General features: G+C 41.6%; 1 protein-coding gene across 48 annotated transcripts in view; it reads left to right on the top strand.

Annotated features, from left to right (window-relative positions):
• Nucleotides 1–279: 279 nt before the first annotated feature.
• CDK12 (cyclin dependent kinase 12) overlaps nt 280–18,980 on the top strand; it is an 85,939-nt gene continuing 67,238 nt past the window's right edge. For 24 of the 48 annotated variants that reach the window (XM_084984544.1, XM_084984534.1, XM_084984535.1 and 21 more), the window contains exons 1-3: nt 280–1,920; nt 8,463–9,347; nt 18,125–18,301. In XM_084984544.1, coding sequence (XP_084840670.1) covers nt 872–1,920; nt 8,463–9,347; nt 18,125–18,301 — 2,111 coding nt within the window. In that variant the 5' untranslated portion in view covers nt 280–871. Of the gene's footprint in view, nt 4,887–6,434; nt 6,874–7,076; nt 7,351–8,295; nt 9,348–18,124; nt 18,302–18,980 lie in introns of those variants that run through there. The other 24 variants (XM_084984557.1, XM_084984552.1, XM_084984559.1 and 21 more) reach the window with 5 other exon arrangements.

Raw genomic sequence — 18,980 nt, 5'->3', positions numbered from 1 at the left:
GTTTGCGCTGGCGCCTGAGAACACGTTTTTGTTCAATGAGTTATTAATAAAGTTTTGAATTTAAAAGATCATCCTAGACCCAATAAAGCTTTGCTCGAATGGGAAGCCGGGATCTTATCGCGAGAATCTGGCGGAACGCGTTTCTGGCCGGGGACCTGCTCTCGCGTTGTTTGAGCAAGCAGCCGCGAGAGGTGAACGAGAAGCACGAAGTACCGCGAGAGTTGGGCATATTCTCGCGATACTTCTCGGGATTACCCCCCTCCCCCCGCTCCTCCAAGTGCCGTTTCGGTTTAACCTAGTGTGTGACTGTGAGTCTGTGTGAGGGAGCGAGTGAGTGTGTGAGGTATTGAGGTGAGGCGGAAGCTAGAAACGGGGCTCCCTCAAGAGCGAGGGACAAAGGGGGTGTGAGGCGCCTAGGTCGCGGGACCCCAGCGACAGGAAGCCGCCCCGAGCCGGGCTACCGGGTAGGGGAAGGGCCCGCGCAGTCCTCACAGGGCCCCAGAGCCCGAGTCGGCCCCACAGCCCCGGGCCGCCGGCTTCCTACTTCCTCGACCTCCTTCCTGGGCGCCTAGGCCTGAGGATTGGCTCGGCTGGAGTTGGAGGGGAAACAGACTCGAGCGGCAGTCCGTTGTCTCACAACTCCACTGCTGAGGAACTCTCATTTCTTCTCTGGCTCCTTCACCCCCTACCTCATGTAGGAGGGTGCTGAGGAGTCGGGAGGGAGGAGGAGCCTGGGCTACCGTCCCTTCCCTCCCCACCCCCTTGTAGGGGTGATTTTGTAGGCGTGGGGCTGGGGTTGGGGGGGAGGGTGGGGGTTACTTTTTGGAGTGCTGGGGAACTTTTTCCCCTTTTTGAGGCCTGGGGAAAGGGAATGCCCAATCCAGAGAGACATGGGGGCAAGAAGGACGGGAGCGGAGGAGCTTCTGGAACTTTGCAGCCGTCATCGGGAGGTGGCAGCTCCAACAGCAGAGAGCGTCACCGCTTGGTGTCGAAGCACAAGCGGCATAAGTCCAAGCACTCCAAAGACATGGGGTTGGTGACCCCCGAAGCAGCACCTTTGGGTACAATTATCAAACCTTTGGTGGAGTATGATGACATTAGCTCAGATTCTGATACCTTCTCTGACGACATGGCCTTCAAACTGGACAGGAGGGAGAATGATGAACGTCGCGGGACTGATCGGAGTGACCGACTGCACAAACACCGTCACCATCAGCACAGACGTTCCCGGGACTTACTAAAAACTAAACAGACAGAGAAAGAAAAAAACCTGGAAACCTTTAGCAAGTCGGGATCGATGAAGGACCGGGTATCAGGAACTTCGAAGCGTTCAAATGAGGAGAATGATGACCATGGGAAGGCGCAGATCTCCAAAAGCAGCAGCAACAAGGAATCCAGGTCATCCAAACTCCATAAGGAGAAGACCCGGAAAGAACGTGAGTTGAAGTCTGGGCACAAAGACCGGAGTAAAAGTCATCGGAAAAGGGAAACACCCAAAAGTTACAAAACAGTGGACAGCCCCAAACGGAGGTCCAGGAGTCCCCACCGGAAATGGTTGGATAGCCCCAAGCAAGATGATAGCCCGTCAGGAGCTTCTTATGGCCAAGATTATGACCTTAGTCCCCCAAGATCTCACACTTCTAGCAATTATGACTCCTACAAGAAGAGTCCGGGAAGTACCTCAAGAAGGCAGTCCGTCAGCCCACCTTACAAGGAGCCTTCGGCCTACCAATCCAGCACCCGGTCACCCAGTCCCTACAGTAGAAGACAGAGGTCCGTGAGTCCCTATAGCCGGCGACGTTCATCCAGCTATGAAAGGAGTGGCTCTTACAGTGGGAGATCACCAAGCCCTTACGGTCGAAGGCGGTCCAGCAGCCCATTCCTGAGCAAGCGGTCTCTGAGCCGGAGTCCTCTCCCCAGGTGAGCTGTTTGTCTTGTCTAACAGTCCTTTCTTTCTTACGGTGGGTTGTGAGGAGCTATTAGAGAAGTTAACATTCTGTTGAAGTTCCCGGTATTGATCATTGACTAGAACACTTGGCTTCACTAGTCATCATGTAGGTGAGTCTGGTCTCTTCTTAACCCAGAATTGGAGAGGTGGAGGAGTATTCACATGCCTACTGCTGCTAAAGGTAGGTACTTCCAGTGGTGGGATCTTCAGCTGTAAGCGTCTGTGAGTAAAATCATAGGCTTCTGCTTACTTCATTGCATCGGATTGATACTGGTTCCCAGCTATTTGGGTTGCCTTGTCTTAAAATTTTAAAAATCACTTTAGTATTAGTGCTTTAGGCTTCATTGAGCCTGATTAAAAAGAAGTAAGAAGTTACAAATTTTCATTTGTATTGTCTCAAGGCTGTTTGCCTAGGTCATCTATCATTTGTGTTATCCACTGAGTCTCCAAACCCATAAGTTTATTTCCTAATTGATAATTTTTTGATAACTTATACAGGACTCCTATCTTCTTTTATCTGATGTTTCTAGTGAAAATTCAGCCGATTAGTCCTTTTCCCTCTGATGGTATAGCTTAACAGAAATTGGTTCCAAAGATAATTTGATTTTCTTTATAGCATCACCGTTGACCTATCTTGTGACCACAGGCAATTTCAGTATCTTTCTGTTAAAAAAATGGTAGTAGTACCTTCACAGTGATATTTTTGTGAGAAAGGCATGTTAATTTGATACTTAATTGTTGGAGTGAATTGTCTAAAGATAACTGTTCTTGTTCCTCTGTGATGAGATGCACCTCCCTTTTTGTAGACTTTACCATTTTCCACAAAAGCAGAACTTGGGCTCTTTTGGGGTTATACCTGAGTGGAATCCTAGTCTTGCTTTGTGAACTTTGGTAAATATTTTCTGTATGTGTAAAATGAGAGTAACTACTAGAGTTGTGAGGATTAACTGATGAACGTGAAGTGCATAGCACAGTGCCTATCAGTAAATTCTTTCTGTGAGTGAGGAAAATGTTGAACACAAGAGAAATTATGATAATTGGAAAAATCCATTTATGTCTTTTATATGTCAATGTAATTTTTGCTGATTTAAAATTATAATTCATAAACTAGTTTGAATTCATCAAGCTGTGCGAGTTCCTAGCTTTCAGAGTATAATGTTCCTTACTTAGGCTTTTCCCCTCCATTTTATTACAATTTTTCAAACAGAAAAGTTGAAAAAATTGTACTTAGGACTCAAATATGTACTACCTAGATTCTGCAGTTAATATTGGTTATTTTATCATCCCTGTGCATCATTCCATCAGGCATCTTTTCATTTGTTTTGATTCATCCCAAAGTAAATTGCAGACATCAGTATACTCCACTGTAAACATTTCAGGGTTCACTTTTTTTGGGGGGGAGGGATGAGGGGTAAAATTTATATACAGTGAATTGGATGTCTCGAGTGTACCATTTGTAAAATTGCTTAGTTTTTTAAGGAAACATGAGAAATATTCTCAATATTTGTTTTCTTATGGGAGTAGTTTCATTAAGGCTGTTCTGAGATATTTTATTGTTGCAGGGTTTGGGAATACAGAATTGCATTGAGGCTAAAACCCAGAATGAGTTTCAGTAAAAACTGCTGTTTTGCAACGATTCCTTTTGGATTCAGACCTCAGTCTCTCTTCCACTACTCAGTCGGAACTGGTGCAATAATGGTGAAAATAAATCAAGAAAGAATTGGAGACACAATGTGATAGTATAGGGCACAAATATAAACTCTACATAATAATCCTGGAGTCACATACACGTTTTTAGTTGTGTGTACAAACAATAAGTACAAAAATTTCTTGGAGTCAGAGTAGACAAACATACAGATCCTTTTTAGGGTATTCTCTGTATTTTTTCTTTGAGAGGGACAGTCAAAATTAAGCAATATCATTTAAAAGACTGAAAATGTTTTGTCAGAAATGCAAGGTCTTTGCATCCACCAAATTAGTGGTGATTAATAGTAGTGGTTTCATTTCAAATGGGTGGAACCTAACTTAATTCAGGGAAAAATACATTTGTTTTTTGAAGATAAATTTTTTCTTGTTGCCTGCATTTACCTATTTGTTGTCCCCTATTTACCGCACCCCCGCCCCAAATAATGGGTCTGGAACTCAAATGTAACATTTTGTATAACTAAAAATACCGGAAGTATATGGCCATCCAAATGTCCTATTAACAGTAGGCTTCTGTTCAGAGGTTGAAGTTTGTAGTAGAGTTCCTTAGGAAGATTTAGTCATGCTGAAAAATGAAAGAAACTGGTTTATATGCATGGTCTCTGACATTACTGTTATCCCGAGATAGAGATACTAGTTTTATCTCAGCCTATAATTCAAGCAGAGAAAATGTCTTGTGGTAGCCATTTATAAGAGAGGTATTAGTTTTCTTGAGGCTAAATGGATATTTGGTAAATTCATTTAACTACTTTCATTGTTCTATATCCTTATATTCTTGTATACTTTTTGTTTTTTTTGGTTGTTTTTTTTATGGCCACACCCATGGCATATGGAAGTCCCTGTGCCAGGGATTGAATCCAAGCTGCAGCAGTGCCAGATCCTTAAACCTATGGCATCAAGCCGGGGATTGAACCCACACCTCTGAGAATCGAACCTCTGCCTCTTCAGTGACCCAAGCCGATGCAGTTGGATTCCTAACCTACTGAGCCACAGCAAGAATTCCCATATATACATTGTTGTTATTGTTTTTGAGTACTTTGATTCCAATGATGACTTTTTATTTTAACTAGCTTTTTGAAGCACATTTCCAGAAAACATTATAGGTATAAGAAAATCATGACTAACATCATGTGAGTTGTTTCCTCTACTATGCATATGCTATTTGTTTTGGAAAGTTTTGTTTTTGGGGGGTTTTTGTTTGTTGCTTTTAGGGCCACAGGTGCAGCATATGGAAGTTCCCAGGCTAGAGGTTGAATAGGAGCTGCAGCTGCCGGCCTACGCCACAGCTGCAGCAATGCCAGATCCTTAACCCACTGAACAGGGCCAGGGATTGGACCTCCATCCTCATGGATACTAGCCGGGTTGGTTTCCACTGAGCCACAGTGGGAACTCCCTTTTGAAACATTTTGAATCACATAAGTTCTTTTTTTTTGTCTTTTTGCTATTTCTTGGGCCGCTCCTGCGGCATATGGAGGTTCCCAGGCTAGGGGTCAAATCGGAGCTATAGCTGCCGGCCTACGCCAGAGCCGCAGCAACGCGGGATCCGAGCCGCGTCTGCAACCTACACCACAGCTCAGGGCAATGCCGGATCCTTTAACCCACTGAGCAAGGCCAGGGACCGAACCCATCAACCTCATGGTTCCTAGTCGGATTCATTAACCACTGCGCCACAACGGGAACTTGAATCACGTAAGTTCTTACCAGTGATCAAAGGTAAAAGAAAATACTGAAGATCTGGAATGGGAACAATTTGTTTTAGACTACTGGGCAAATGATATTTTGTCTAGTCACGTTTTTCATGCCAATTTTTTGTTCCCTTCACGTTGAAGCCTGAGCACATTAGGCTTTATTTTATTTATTTATTTTTTTTTGTCTTTTGTCTTTTTTTTTTTTTGTTGTTGTTGTTGTTGTTGTTATTGTTGCTATTTCTTGGGCCGCTCCCGCGGCATATGGAGGTTCCCAGGCTAGGGGTCCAATCGGAGCTGTAGCCACCGGCCTACGCCAGAGCCACAGCAACGCGGGATCCGAGCCGCGTCTGCAACCTACACCACAGCTCACGGCAACGCCAGATCGTTAACCCACTGAGCAAGGGCAGGGACCGAACCTGCAACCTCATGGTTCTTAGTCGGATTCGCTAACCACTGCGCCACGACGGGAACTCCACATTAGGCTTTATTAAAAAGCAAAAAGAAATAATGAGGGTTTGGGTTTCAATTTAGAATAATCTGCCTTATAAGCTCCCAGATTTGACTTCCCAATCATTCTTTAATGATGAATAAAATTAATTGAACATGCAGTATTACCTTGCTGTATGAGTTTCTAAAAAGTTGATTGGGAATAATTTTATATTTGAAAGTACTAGAAGCATCATAGTTTTGAGAAGTTCTAATAAATTGTTTTGGTAAGACAGTTTTTTCAGTTTATCTCGTTTTTTCATTTGGGTTTTCTTGGCCATGCCTATGGTATGTGGAAGTTCCTGGGCCAGGGATCAAACCTTTGCCACAGCAGCACCCCAAGCCACTACAGTGAAACACTGGGTCCTTAACCTGCTGTGCCACAAGAGAACTCCTAGTTTATCTAGTTTTTAAATCCTAACTCTTATATCTCAGGGGTTTGTTTAGTATAGGCACAACTTAATTATAAACTGAGGATACAAGGGACAAAAATCTTTTCTTGGGATTTTTCAATTAAATAACTCTCCAGTTTAAAAAAATGTAGGTTTTGGGAGTTGCCTTCGAGGCTCAGTGGTTAACGAATCTGACTAGCATCCATGAAGATACAGGTTCAATCCCTGGCCTTGCTCAGTGGGTTAAGAATCTGGTGTTGCCATGAGCTGTGGTGTAGGCTGGCAGCTACAGCTCTGATTTGACCCCTAGCCTGGGAACCTCCGTATGCTGCTGGTGCGGCCCTAAAAGACAAAAAAAATAAAAATAAAAAATGTGGGTTTTGGAGGAGTTCCTGTCATGGTGAGGAGTTCCTATCATGGAGCGGTGGAAACAGTCCGACTAGTATCCATGAGGACACCGGTTTGATCCCTGGCCTTGCTTAGTGGGTTACACATCTGGTGTTGCCATGAGCTATCATGTGGGTTGCAGACATATCTGGGATCTGAGTTGCTGTGGCTGTGGCATAGGCTGGCAGCTTCAGCTCTTATTCGACCCCTAGCCTGGGAACCTCCATATGCCTCAGGTTGGCCCTAAAAAGCAAAAAAAAAAAAAAAAGGTAAAATTAGGTTTTGGTGAAGCATGCCGGTTTCTTTTGATAAACCCACCTTTAGCATTAAATATGACTTTTACAAATCATGTTTTCAGGAGTTCTTGCTGTGGCACAGTGGGTTAAGGATCTGGCGTTGCTGCATCTGTGGCATAGGTCTTAGTTGCAGCTTGGATTTGATACCTGGCCCAGGAACTTCCGTTTGCCATAGGTGTGACCACCCAAAAATCATGTTTTTCCTTTATCACATATTTAAACCAAAATTCTAAAAGTAATCATTGTGAAATTCCTATTGTGGCTCACGATACGGAACTTGTATCCACAGGATGCAGGTTTGATTCTTGGCCTCGATCAGTGGGTTAAGGATCTGGCATTCCTGTGAGCTGTAGTGTAGGTTGCAGATGTGGCTCGGATCTGGTGTGGCCGTGGCTTAGGGTGGCACCTGTAGTTCCAATTTGACCCCGAGCCTGGGAACTTCCATATGCCAAAAAAAACCCCTAATCACTGTAGAGTTTATGCTGTGGCACAATGGGATCAGTGGCGCCTCTGTAGCACCAGGTTGCAGGTTTGAGGCCTGGCCCTGCAAGGTGAGTTGAGGGATCTGGCATAGTGTTAGAAAGACTGAAATATGTTGTATATATTGCCATGCAGGATTTCCTTTTAATCTAATTTTAAAGTAAAAACAATTTTTTTTGGGGGGGGGGTTCGTTTGTTTTTGGTCATGCCCATGGCATGCAGAAGTTCCTGAACCAGGGATCAGACCTGTGCCATAGCATTGGTGACACAGGACCCTTAACTGCTAGGCCACCACACAACTCCAAGAACAGTTTTTTGTTTTGTTTTGTTCTTTTCTTTTTTGCATTCCCCCCTGCCCGGTATATGGAAGTTCCTGGGCCAGGGAATGAATCTGAGCTGGAGCTGCAACTTATACCAAATAATGCCAGATCCTTAACCCACTGAACCTGGCTGGGGATCAAACCTGCACCTCCACAGAGACAAGCCGGATCATTAACCCACTGTGCCACAGTGGGAACTCACAGTTTATAGAAAAATTGTGAAGATAATACAAAGAATTCTTTTATGTCCTTGTACTCAGTTCCACTATTGTTAACATCTTGTATTTGTTAAAACTGATGAACTGATGCTGTTGATATGTTATTATTATTATTTGATGGTACCTAATCTCTTTTTAAGATTGCTAAATACTCGGAGTTCCCGTGGTGGCGCAGTGGTTAACGAAACCGACTAAGAACCATGAGGTTGCGGGTTCGGTCCCTGCCCTTGCTCAGTGGGTTAACGATCTGGCGTTGCCGTGAGCTGTGGTGTAGGTTGCAGATGCGGCTCAGATCCCGTGTTGCTGCGGCTCTGGCGTAGGCCGGCAGCTATAGCTCCGATTCGACTCCTAGCCTGGGAACCTCCATATGCCGCAGGAGTGGCCCAAGAAATAGCAAAAAGGACAAAAAAAAAAAAAAAAAAAAAAAGATTGCTAAATACTCAAAGCAGGTTTTTTAAGTTACAGTTCTCCATAGTTAAACTGTTCTATTTTCTTCTATATTGTTGTGATCTATTCATCTTAAACTACTTTTTTCTTTTCCAGTAGAAAATCCATGAAGTCTAGAAGTAGAAGTCCTGTGTATTCAAGACACTCATCTTCCCATAGTAAAAAGAAGAGATCCGGGTCACGCAGTCGACATTCCAGTATCTCACCTGTCAGGCTTCCGTTGAACTCCAGCTTGGGAGCTGAACTCAGTAGGAAAAAGAAGGAAAGAGCAGCAGCTGCTGCTGCAGCAAAAATGGATGGAAAGGAATCCAAGGGTTCACCTATATTTTTGCCTAGAAAAGAGAACAGTTCAGTAGAAGCTAAGGATTCAGGCTTGGAGTCTAAAAAGTTACCCAGGGGTGTAAAATTGGAAAAATCTGCCCCAGATACTGAACTGGTGAATGTAACACATCTAAACACAGAGGTCAAAAATTCTTTAGACACAGGGAAAGTAAAGTCGGATGAGAACTCTGAGAAGCATCCTGTCCTAAAAGATTTGAAAGTACAGGCAACGAAAGACTCTAAACCTGTAGCACTGAAAGAGGAGATTGTTACTCCAAAAGAGACAGAGACGTCTGAAAAGGAGATCCTTCCACCTCTCCCCACAGTTACTTCTCCACCTCCTTTACCAACTACTACCCCTCCACCTCAGACACCCCCCTTGCCACCTTTGCCTCCACTACCAGCTATTCCACAGCAACCACCTCTGCCTCCTCCCCAACCAGCATTTAGTCAGGTTCTTGCTTCTAGTACTTCAACTTTGCCCCCTTCTACTCACCCACGGACATCTACTCTGTCCTCTCAGGCAAATTCTCAGCCCCCTGTACAGGTTTCTGTGAAGACTCAAGTATCTGTAACAGCTGCTATTCCACATCTAAAAACTTCAACGTTGCCTCCTCTGCCTCTCCCACCCTTATTACCTGGAGATGATGACATAGATAGGTAAGTTCCATAGTTAACTGGAAAAATTTAACCCTACTTATCTAAGTGTAATGTATTTTCTGTTCTCAAGCTTTGTCAAAATTGCTCTAATGAATGACTATTTAGAATGCTTTCATGAATAGGAAACGCCTTCAGTGTTTGGTTTTTAGTGGAAACGTCCTTATGTATGACATCAGGAAAAAAGAATTACAGTATGAGCTCCAGTAACCCTTTTTCTTACAAGTGTACTTATTGATAATTTTGATTCAAAATTTAAAAAATTTTAATGTTAAATAAGTGAAGGAAAATTAAGAGAATATGATTACTACTCTTATATTCTTTACCTAGATTCACCAATTGTTAACTCTTTGCCACATTTGTTTTAACTGTAGATATCATGACACTTCTGAATATACTTTAGCATGTCTTTCCTAGCAACATTTTTCTTTTTCTTTTTTTTGTCTTTTTAGGGCCAAACCAACGGTATATGGAGGTTCCCAGGCTAGGGGTCCGGTCGGAGCTACAGCTGCCGGCCTGTGCCACAGCTGCAATAATGTGGGATCCAGTCCTCATCTGTGACCTTTACTACAGCTCACGCAATGCCAGATCCTTAACCCACTGAGCGAGGCCAGGGATTGAACCTGCATCCTAATGGATCCTAGACGGATTCGTTAACTGCCAAGCCTCAACGGGAACTCCCAACATTTTTCTGTATAATCAAAATATCTTTATCACCCTAAAAAGCTTATCATTAATTTTATAAAATAATATTAATAGCATATAAACAACAATAATAATAATATTAAATATTCTCAGTGGTCTCAAAAATGTCTTATAAAAACTTTTTTTTTCTCCTGACACAGGAAAAGTGCTACTTTAAAAAAAATTATTCTATAAGAAGCAAAAGAACAATATGTAGAATCTTTGCTAATTAGAATATAAATTCACAATGGGGTGATGGAAAGAGCTCTAATTTTTTTTTTTTTTTTTGGTCTTTTTGCCATTTCTTGGGCCGCTCCCGCGGCATATGGAGGTTCCCAGGCTAGGGGTCTAATTGGAGCTGTAGCCGCCAGCCTACACCAGAGCCGCAGCAACGCGGCATCTGAGCCGCGTCTGCAACCTACACCACAGCTCACGGCAACACCGGATTGTTAACCCACTGAGCAAGGGCAGGGATCGAACCCGCAACCTCATGGTTCCTAGTCGGATTCGTTAACCACTGCGCCACGATGGGAACTCCCAAGAGCTCTAATTTTAATGAGTCCTCTGAGTATTGAGAACTGAAAAGATGTGAAGCATGAATCTGATTTCATGAAAAGTATTAGAAAATATATTTGTTTAATTTCTCGGCAGGCCTAGCTAGGCAAGTACCACCAAACAAACATGATTTAGCAGTAGCAAATGCCATGACAATCTTTGTGTTACTGTTTTTTCTGTGGAGATCCTGCCTTCTTTTTCGGGAAGATATGAATTTCATTTATTGTAACAAACTTTCTTTTTTTTTTTTTTTTTTGTCTTTTTGCTATTTCTTGGGCCGATCCCATGGCATATGGAGGTTCCCAGGCTAGGGGTCTAATCAGAGCTGTAGCCACTAGCCTACACTAGAGCCACAGCAACGCGGGATCTGAGCCGCGTCTGCAGCGTACACCACAGCTCACAGCAACACCGGATCGTTAAACCACTGAGCAAGGGCAGGGACCGAACCCGCAACCTCATGGTTCCTAGTCGGATTCGTTAACCACTGCGCCACGATGGGAACTCCCAAACTTTCATTTTAAGCACAAAATATTTTATGTTTGTGACCAGTTCTCAACTTCCATTACTTCCCAAGTGATAACACTGGTTAGAATGGTGATATAGTTCAGCCCTTTAGATTTATATTTTTTAAGACCACCCTCTGTGCTTTTTAAGAAGGCACAGTGCAATAAATGAGAAGGAAAAAGACGATTTAAAAAAATAGCTCCAGGAGTTCCTGTCATGGCTCAGCAGTTAATGAATCTGACTAGCATCCATGAGGACAGAGGTTTGATCCCTGGCCTCGCTCAGCGGGTTAAGGATGCGGCATTGCCGTGAGCTGTGGTGAAGGTGACAGATGAGGCTCGGATCCCACATTGCTGTAGCTGTAGCTCTGATTCAACCCCTAGCTTGGGAACCTCCATATTGCTGTAGGTGTGGCCCTAAAAAGCAGAAAAACCTGTAAAAAAAAACCCAAAAAACCTCCATTACTATTCATTACTAATTCATTTTAAAGAAAAATTCTACATGCTGTTTCTAATTTTTTTTTTTTTTGTAATTTTTTTTGGTCTTTTTGCCTTTTCTAGGGCCGCTACTGCGGCATATGGAGGTTCCCAGGCTAGGGGTTGAATCAGAGCTATAGTCACCGGCCTACACCAGAGCCATAGCAACGCAGGATCCGAGCCGCATCTGCGACCTACATGACAGCTCACGGCAACGCCAGATCCTTAATCCACTGAGCAAGGCCAGGGATTGAACCTGCAACCTCATGGTTCCTAATTGGATTCGTTAACCACTGCTCCATGACGGGAACTCCCCTGTTTCTCATATTAATATTTTATGAATTCTGCCATATCCCAAGAACTACAAAGGAGAAGAACAGAACCTGAAATTTATATAGAAAAATTTGAAGTATGCAATATACTTCTTGTGGATAAAAACTATTATTTATTTATTTATTTATTTATTTTTAGGGCCGCACTTGCAGCATATGGAGGTTCTCAGGGTAAGGGTCGAATCAGAGCTACAGCTGCCGGCCTACACCACAGCCACAGCAACGCGGAATCCTTAACCCACTGAGTGAGGCCAGGCAGCGAACCCACAACCTCTTGCTTCCTAGTCGGATTCGTTTCTGCTGCACCAAACGACAGGAACTTCTAAACTATGTATTTTTATAATTTTTGTTGGAAAAAGAAATAATTGAGTATCATCCAAAGGGATCCAAGGCCACTGTCTAGCCGCAAGAACCTTGTTTAAATGTTAGTTTAGGAGTTCTCTTGTGGCACAACAGGTTAAGAATTTGGCATTGTCACTGAAGTGGCTTGGGTTGCTGCTGTGGCACAGGTTTGTTAGGCATGCTGCAGGTGCAGCCAAAAAAAAAAAATTGTTTACATAGTGGCTAAAACAATGTCAAAGAGGCAAAGAATCTTCGTTTTGAAATTTATACTGTGCTAACCAAATAGCCGTTGAACCTACATGTCATGTATCAGCATAGAGTGCAGATTTCCAGAACCAGAGCTGAAATAATTTTGATAGAAGGCACAAAGAGATTTCTATTTTTTAGATTTCAAATGTAGGGTAAAGGCCATTCAGTGCTTATTTGAGTATGTGTGGCTGTCTTTAAGAATGTGTAAGAAAGAATGAAGTGAGAAAGACTGTTTTTGTTATGTATCAATTCTGATTCTGAAAGTATAGCTGTTTTACCTAATAGTCCTTATTAAAAGTAGAAGAATGGAAGTGAAGATTTTTTCCACTATCAGTTTTATGTTTTTGCTATGTACTAATTTATTTATTTATTTTCTTTTTACGGCCACACCCATGGCATATGGAGATTCCTAGGCTAGGGGTCCAATCTGAGCTGCACTTGCCCGCCTATGCCACAGCCACATCAACACAGGATCCAGGCCACATATGCGATCTACACCATAGCTCTCGGCAACACCAGGTCCGTAACCCACTAAAGCAGGGTCAGGGATCAAACCCACATCCCCATGCATACTAGTCAGGTTGGTTTCCACTGAGCCTTGACATGAACTTCCACTGTGTACTAATTTAAAATTCAAGATAGTTTCTTTTTTTTGTCTTTATATATTTATTTGGTGTCACCCTACCCATGTACTAGCTGCACCTATCTTTTACGTGAACAATAATTTTATGTAAGGAAACTTTTCAGGAAGGAATCTAAGAGTTGCACATGGAACTCATATTCCTCTCTATCTCTCGTGAGGCTGCAAAAGCTTAAATGTTGAGAATGTGACTTATACATCTCTTTATTGCCTGCAATGCTTTAAATATAAAACAATCCAGTCATTAAATATTGATTATTTGAATAAGTAAAACTACTGCAGGAGCCAGGGTCAGAGCTTATGTGAAATGACTTCAGGCATGTAATTAAGAAATTGTTCCCGTCATGGCGCAGTGGTTAACGAATCCGACTAGGAACCATGAGGTTGCGGGTTCAATCCCTGGCCTCGCTCAGTGGGTTAAGGATCTGGCGTTGCCATGAACTGTGCTGTAGGTTGCAGACCTGGCTTGGATCCCGCATTGCTGTGGCTCTGGCCTAGGCCGGCGGCTGCAGCTCCAACTGGACCCCTGGCCTGAGAACCTCCCTGTGTCTCAGGTGTGGCCCTAGAAAAGACAAAAAGGCAAAAAAAAAATCGTTTGGCACATGGATGACATAAAGCTTGTATTATAGGATTTGTCCTTTTAGAAAAAGAATGAAACTTTTCTTTCAAACATATGTATTGGTCAGGAGTGTATTAACTAGGTATCACATGCAGGAGCAAATGTAATTAATGGTATTGCAAAAACTTTTCTGATTCGTGGCCTACAATGCTCGGTTTCAAGAAGCAAAGGCTGCCAAACATCCACCTTTGAGGAATAGTACATTCCTTATGAACATAGCTATTCATGGGGATCTGCTGCTTTTAAGGAGTTCATCTGTATATTCTTTAAATTTTCAGTTAACCAGGTAGGGTTTTTTAAATCTCCTCTTTGGAGTTCCAGTCATGGCTCAGTGGTAACAAACCCTACTAGTATCCATGAGCACCCAGGTTTCCATCCCTGGCCTTGCTCAGTGGGTTAAGGATCTGGCATTGCCATGAGCTATGGTGTAGGTCACAAACCCGGCTTGAATCTAGCCATTGCTGTGGCTGTGGTGTAGGCCAGCAACTGTAGCTCCCATTCGACCACTAGCCTGGGAGCTTCCGTATGCTATGGGTAGCCCTAAAAAAGAATAAAATAGGGAGTTCCCGTCGTGGCGCAGTGGTTAACAAATCCGACTAGGAACCATGAGGTTGCAGGTTCGATCCCTGCCCTTGCTCAGTGGGTTAACGATCCGGCGTTGCCGTGAGCTGTGGTGTAGGTTGCAGACGCGGCTTGGATCCCGTGTTGCTATGGCTCTGGCGTAGGCCGGGGCTGCAGCTCCGATTAGACCCCTAGCTGGGGAACCTCCATATGCCACTGGAGCGGCCCAAGAAATAGCAAAAAAAAAGACAAAAAAAAAAAAAAAAGAATAAAATAAAATCTCTTCTTTATTTTTTTTTTTTTTTTAGACTGGTTCATTTGGAGTTTTATCAGACTTCAGTAAAGTCTGCATTTTTCTTAAAGGCTGTGTTTTTAAAGTATTGAACTCTTGTAGTAAAAAACCTATGTAAGCATTCCAATTTGATATAGGATTTTGCTGATAGAAAGCTTGGTTTCTATTACAGTGCTGAAACAATTTCTGGTTTTAATGTATTCAACTCATTTTTAGTAGAAGTTTAAAAAAATCACTTTTAAACAACATGTTTTAAGGGGAAGGAGATAAATAAGCATATTTAAAGTAGTTTATTTTAAATTTTTAAAATAAGAATTTTCTTTTTTTTTTTTTTTTTTTTTTTGTCTTTTGTCTTTTGGTCTGTTGTTGTTGTTGTTGCTGTTGTTGCTATTTCTTGGGCCGCTCCCGCGGCATATGGAGGTTCCCAGGCTAGGGGTTGAATCGGAGCTGTAGCCACCAGCCTACGCCAGAGCCACAGCAACGCGGGATCCGAGCCGCGTCTGCGACCTACACCACAGCTCACGGCAACGCCGGATCGTTAACCCACTGAGCAAGGGCAGGGACCGAACCCGCGACCTCATGGTTCCTAGTCGGATTCGTTAACCACTGCGCCACGACGGGAACTCCAGAATTTTCTTTTTGAATATTAAGTTCATATGTTTATTAACAATAAAGATTTATTAGAGATTATAGTTAATTTATTAATTTAGTAAAATATATAATTATTTATTTATTATATTGTACCTACAGATTAAATCCCATCATCATAAGTTCCAGTAAACTCTCCAGATTCTAAAATTTGTGCAGTCTTGGAGCTTGGCTACCTTTTTTTTTTTTTTTTTTTTTTTTTTTTTTTTTAATTATATACAAGCATTATGCAACCATCTCACCACATGGAAACCCATCTACAAGTATAAATGGAGAACCAGGAAATACTGATATTGATAGTGTAGATCAGCACTTCCCTGGTACTGAATCTTTCTAAGTAATGACTAGATGTTTAGTTTCTGCTCCTTTATTTTAGATTTTCTTTTCATGTACCGCATGTCCTCAGAACTATGTAGAGCTTTATTTGAGTGCCATACCTTAAATGCTAAAGACCATAATGTTGTTAAGCATTGCAGTTTTATGGGCCATCATTTTTCCAAGGTTTTTGGTACATTTGTAATTTATAATATGTTTAACTTGTGTACCCTAAACTGGTAGTACATACCCTGTCACTCTTTCTTTCCTGAAATAAACATGCTAAAAATACAATTTTTCAGAAGCAGTGTACCTTTTCACAATAGCAAACAATATTAAAACCCATAAACTTCAGAGAAAATGAGACCTAAATATAAAACATAGACTGAACTTACATGAAATGATGGTGAAAGAATTCAGATAATTTGATTCTCCTGATGTAAGACCAATCTATTTATGAATTGTGAGAAATTGAAATTTATAAAGAATATTTTGATCTTGGTAATTGAAAAATTAGGAATTTTCTTTCCTTGAATGTCTTAAAAATTGGGGAAATTTAAAAAATCTATATGGCATTCTGTCTCAAAAAAAGTTTTCTAGTAACAGGTTTTGTCCCCAAATCTTAATGCAGATTATGATGATGTGTGTTCATCTCTATCAATAATTTAACAGAAAGTTTTAGGTGATTGTTTTGTGTTCCCTTGACTACCCCAGTTGTGGTTGATGTAGTACAAACTAACTTCTGTTATTCTGTCTGACTTGTAAGAAATTAAAATGATGAAAATTGGTAGGAAGTAGCTTTTCAGATTGTGTTTCAAACACAGAGGGCAGCCATTTGCTTTAAAAAGATAAATTGCAGCGTTCCCATTGTGGCACAGCAGAAGTGAATCTGACTGGGAACTATGAGGTTGTGGGTTCGATCCCTGGCCTTGCTCAGTGGGTTAAGGATCCAGTATTGCCATGAGCTGTGGCGTAGGTCGCAGATGTGGCTCAAATCTGGCGTTGCTATGGTATAGGCCAGCAGCTGTAGCTCTGATTCGACCCCTAGCCTGGGAGCCTCCATGTGCCACAGGTACATCCCAAAAAGCAAAAAATGAAAAATGAAAACGATAAATTGCAAGAGATCTTTTTTTTTTTTTTTTTTTAATATTTGCACCCATGGCACATGGAAGTTCCCCAGCCTAGGGATTGAATCTGAGCCACAGCCACAGCTTTGACCTATGCCCCAGCTACAGCAACACCAGTCCTTTAACCCACTGCACCACAAAGTGAACTATGAGATCTGTTCTTTATGAAAGTTCTATGTTCAATGAAAGTATTCATGAAAACTCTTTTTTCTATAACCACTTGTAAAAAGTAGAGGAGGTTCCTACCATGGTTAGCAGTCTCAGGTCCTTTTATTTTTATTTTCTTTTTTGGGGGATTTTTTTTTTTTCTCCCGCTTTTTAGGGCCGCACCATGGCATATGGAGGTTCCCAGGCTAGGAGTCAAATCAGAGCTATAGGCACTGGCCTACACCACGGCCACAACAGCAACACAGGATCCGAGCCACATCTGTGACCTACACACAGCTCACGGTAATGCCGAATCCTTAATCTACTAAGCAAGGCCAGGGATTGAACCTACAACCTCATGGTTCCTAGTCACATTCGTTTCTGCTGTACCACAATGGGAACTCTGAGCCACGTCTGCGACCTACGCCACAGCTCATGGCAACGGCATATACTTAACCCACTGAGCAAGTCAAGGAATCGAACCTGCATCCCCATGGATACTAATTGGGTTCCTTACCACTGAGCCACGACAAGAACTCTAAACTGAATTTTCTATTTCAGAAAAGCCATCCCTTTTGTTTTCCCCACGGACTATTATAATTTGTTGATTGTTATGGGAGGCCTTCTGTTACCAGTGCTTTAATGATTCTGAAATAGTCTCTTGGACTCTTTCTCTTTAGGTTTTTAGTTTGAGGGTTATTTATCCATTTTGGCTGGCCAGATGTGGTTGCCTTTTGCTTCCAAACCAATTAAATCAGTATATTTCCCACTACTTTTGATTTCAAGCTTAGCCGTATTTCTTACAAAACATTCTGAAATACTGTTGGCTTTTTCCAATTTTCTCTCCACATCTTTAGCAATATATTACATTGTTGGGCTTTCAATCGTTATTTAAGTCTCTCCTGGTTAATATATAGAATAGGTTTGGTGGTTCCATGAATTGCAGTGGTACTTTGCAAATTTAAGATAATTTCCTGCATTTTATTTCATCTCACTAAAAAAAATCCAGATAGAATTTTAGGGAGGATGTTAAAGAAGAAGTTCATTAAAGGATCTACAAATAATATCCTAGATTTTTAAATTGTTTTTAAATGTAGTTTTTTGTTTTTCTGCAAGATCCAAGTATCTAACTCTGATAAACTCCATTTATTTGTTATACTTCTGGGTTTTTTTCCCTTTAAAGTAAAATGTTTGTAATCTTTTAATAGATGTTACAATCTTTGAAAAGTTTTATTTGCACAACCTTTAAGTAATTGTGATTTTTTTCTTTTCTTTTCTCTGTTGTTTAGTCCAAAAGAAACCCTACCTTCAAAACCTGTAAAGAAAGAGAAGGAACAAAGGCCACGTCACCTACTCACAGACCTCCCTCTCCCTCCAGAGCTCCCTGGTGGGGATCCATCTCCCCCAGACTCTCCAGAACCAAAGGCAATCACACCACCTCAGCAACCATACAAAAAGAGACCAAAGTAAGTTTTTGGAAGAACTCGTCCTTAATTATAGCTTTCTTACTTTTGGGCCTTAATATTGCTCTTCCACAGCCTGTACCAATGGGATCATCTAAGATTAGGCCTAAATGTAGATCTTATTTTAATGTTTAAAAGCCTTTCATCTGCATGGATACCTCACTGTATTTTTTAGAAAAGCAGTAGTTTTCCAGATGCAAATGTACCATGAACATTGATGCCATTGTATCTTTTGATTCATAATACCTAGAGTATTAAAGAAGAAAAAATGCCTTTTATTCGGAGTAATGTACACATTAATGAAAAATTAGTAGCTGTGAGAATTTTTTTTTCTAAACTACGAAAATTAACATGCCATAAATGTAGTAGAATCTTAGTAATAAAAAGTTGCTATTTATTGATCACATATTATTGCCAAAGCCTCATATTATACTTTCACAGTAACCCTATGATGTAGGGATTATTTTCCCAATCTATAGTTGAGGAAGCCAGTACTCAATAGAGGTTAGAAGTAAGCAGCAAATCTATTGTTAATTGATCTTATTTCCTTCTAAAGCAAAAAAAATCTGTCTTAGCCACTGTCAGAGACTGTTTAAACTATTTTCATATCATTTGATTATTGCCTTTTTAATAAAGAAACTGATAAAAGACTCAGGAGCCAAAGAAATCATCGTGAAAGAAT

Source organism: Sus scrofa, chromosome 12 (genome assembly GCF_054392235.1).
Source record: "Sus scrofa isolate SSC_HxYL_T2T_F1_AM1 chromosome 12, Sscrofa_HxYL_maternal_Yorkshire_Landrace_v2.0, whole genome shotgun sequence".
NCBI lineage: Eukaryota > Metazoa > Chordata > Mammalia > Artiodactyla > Suidae > Sus > Sus scrofa.
This window is presented reverse-complemented; position numbering and strand designations above follow the sequence as displayed.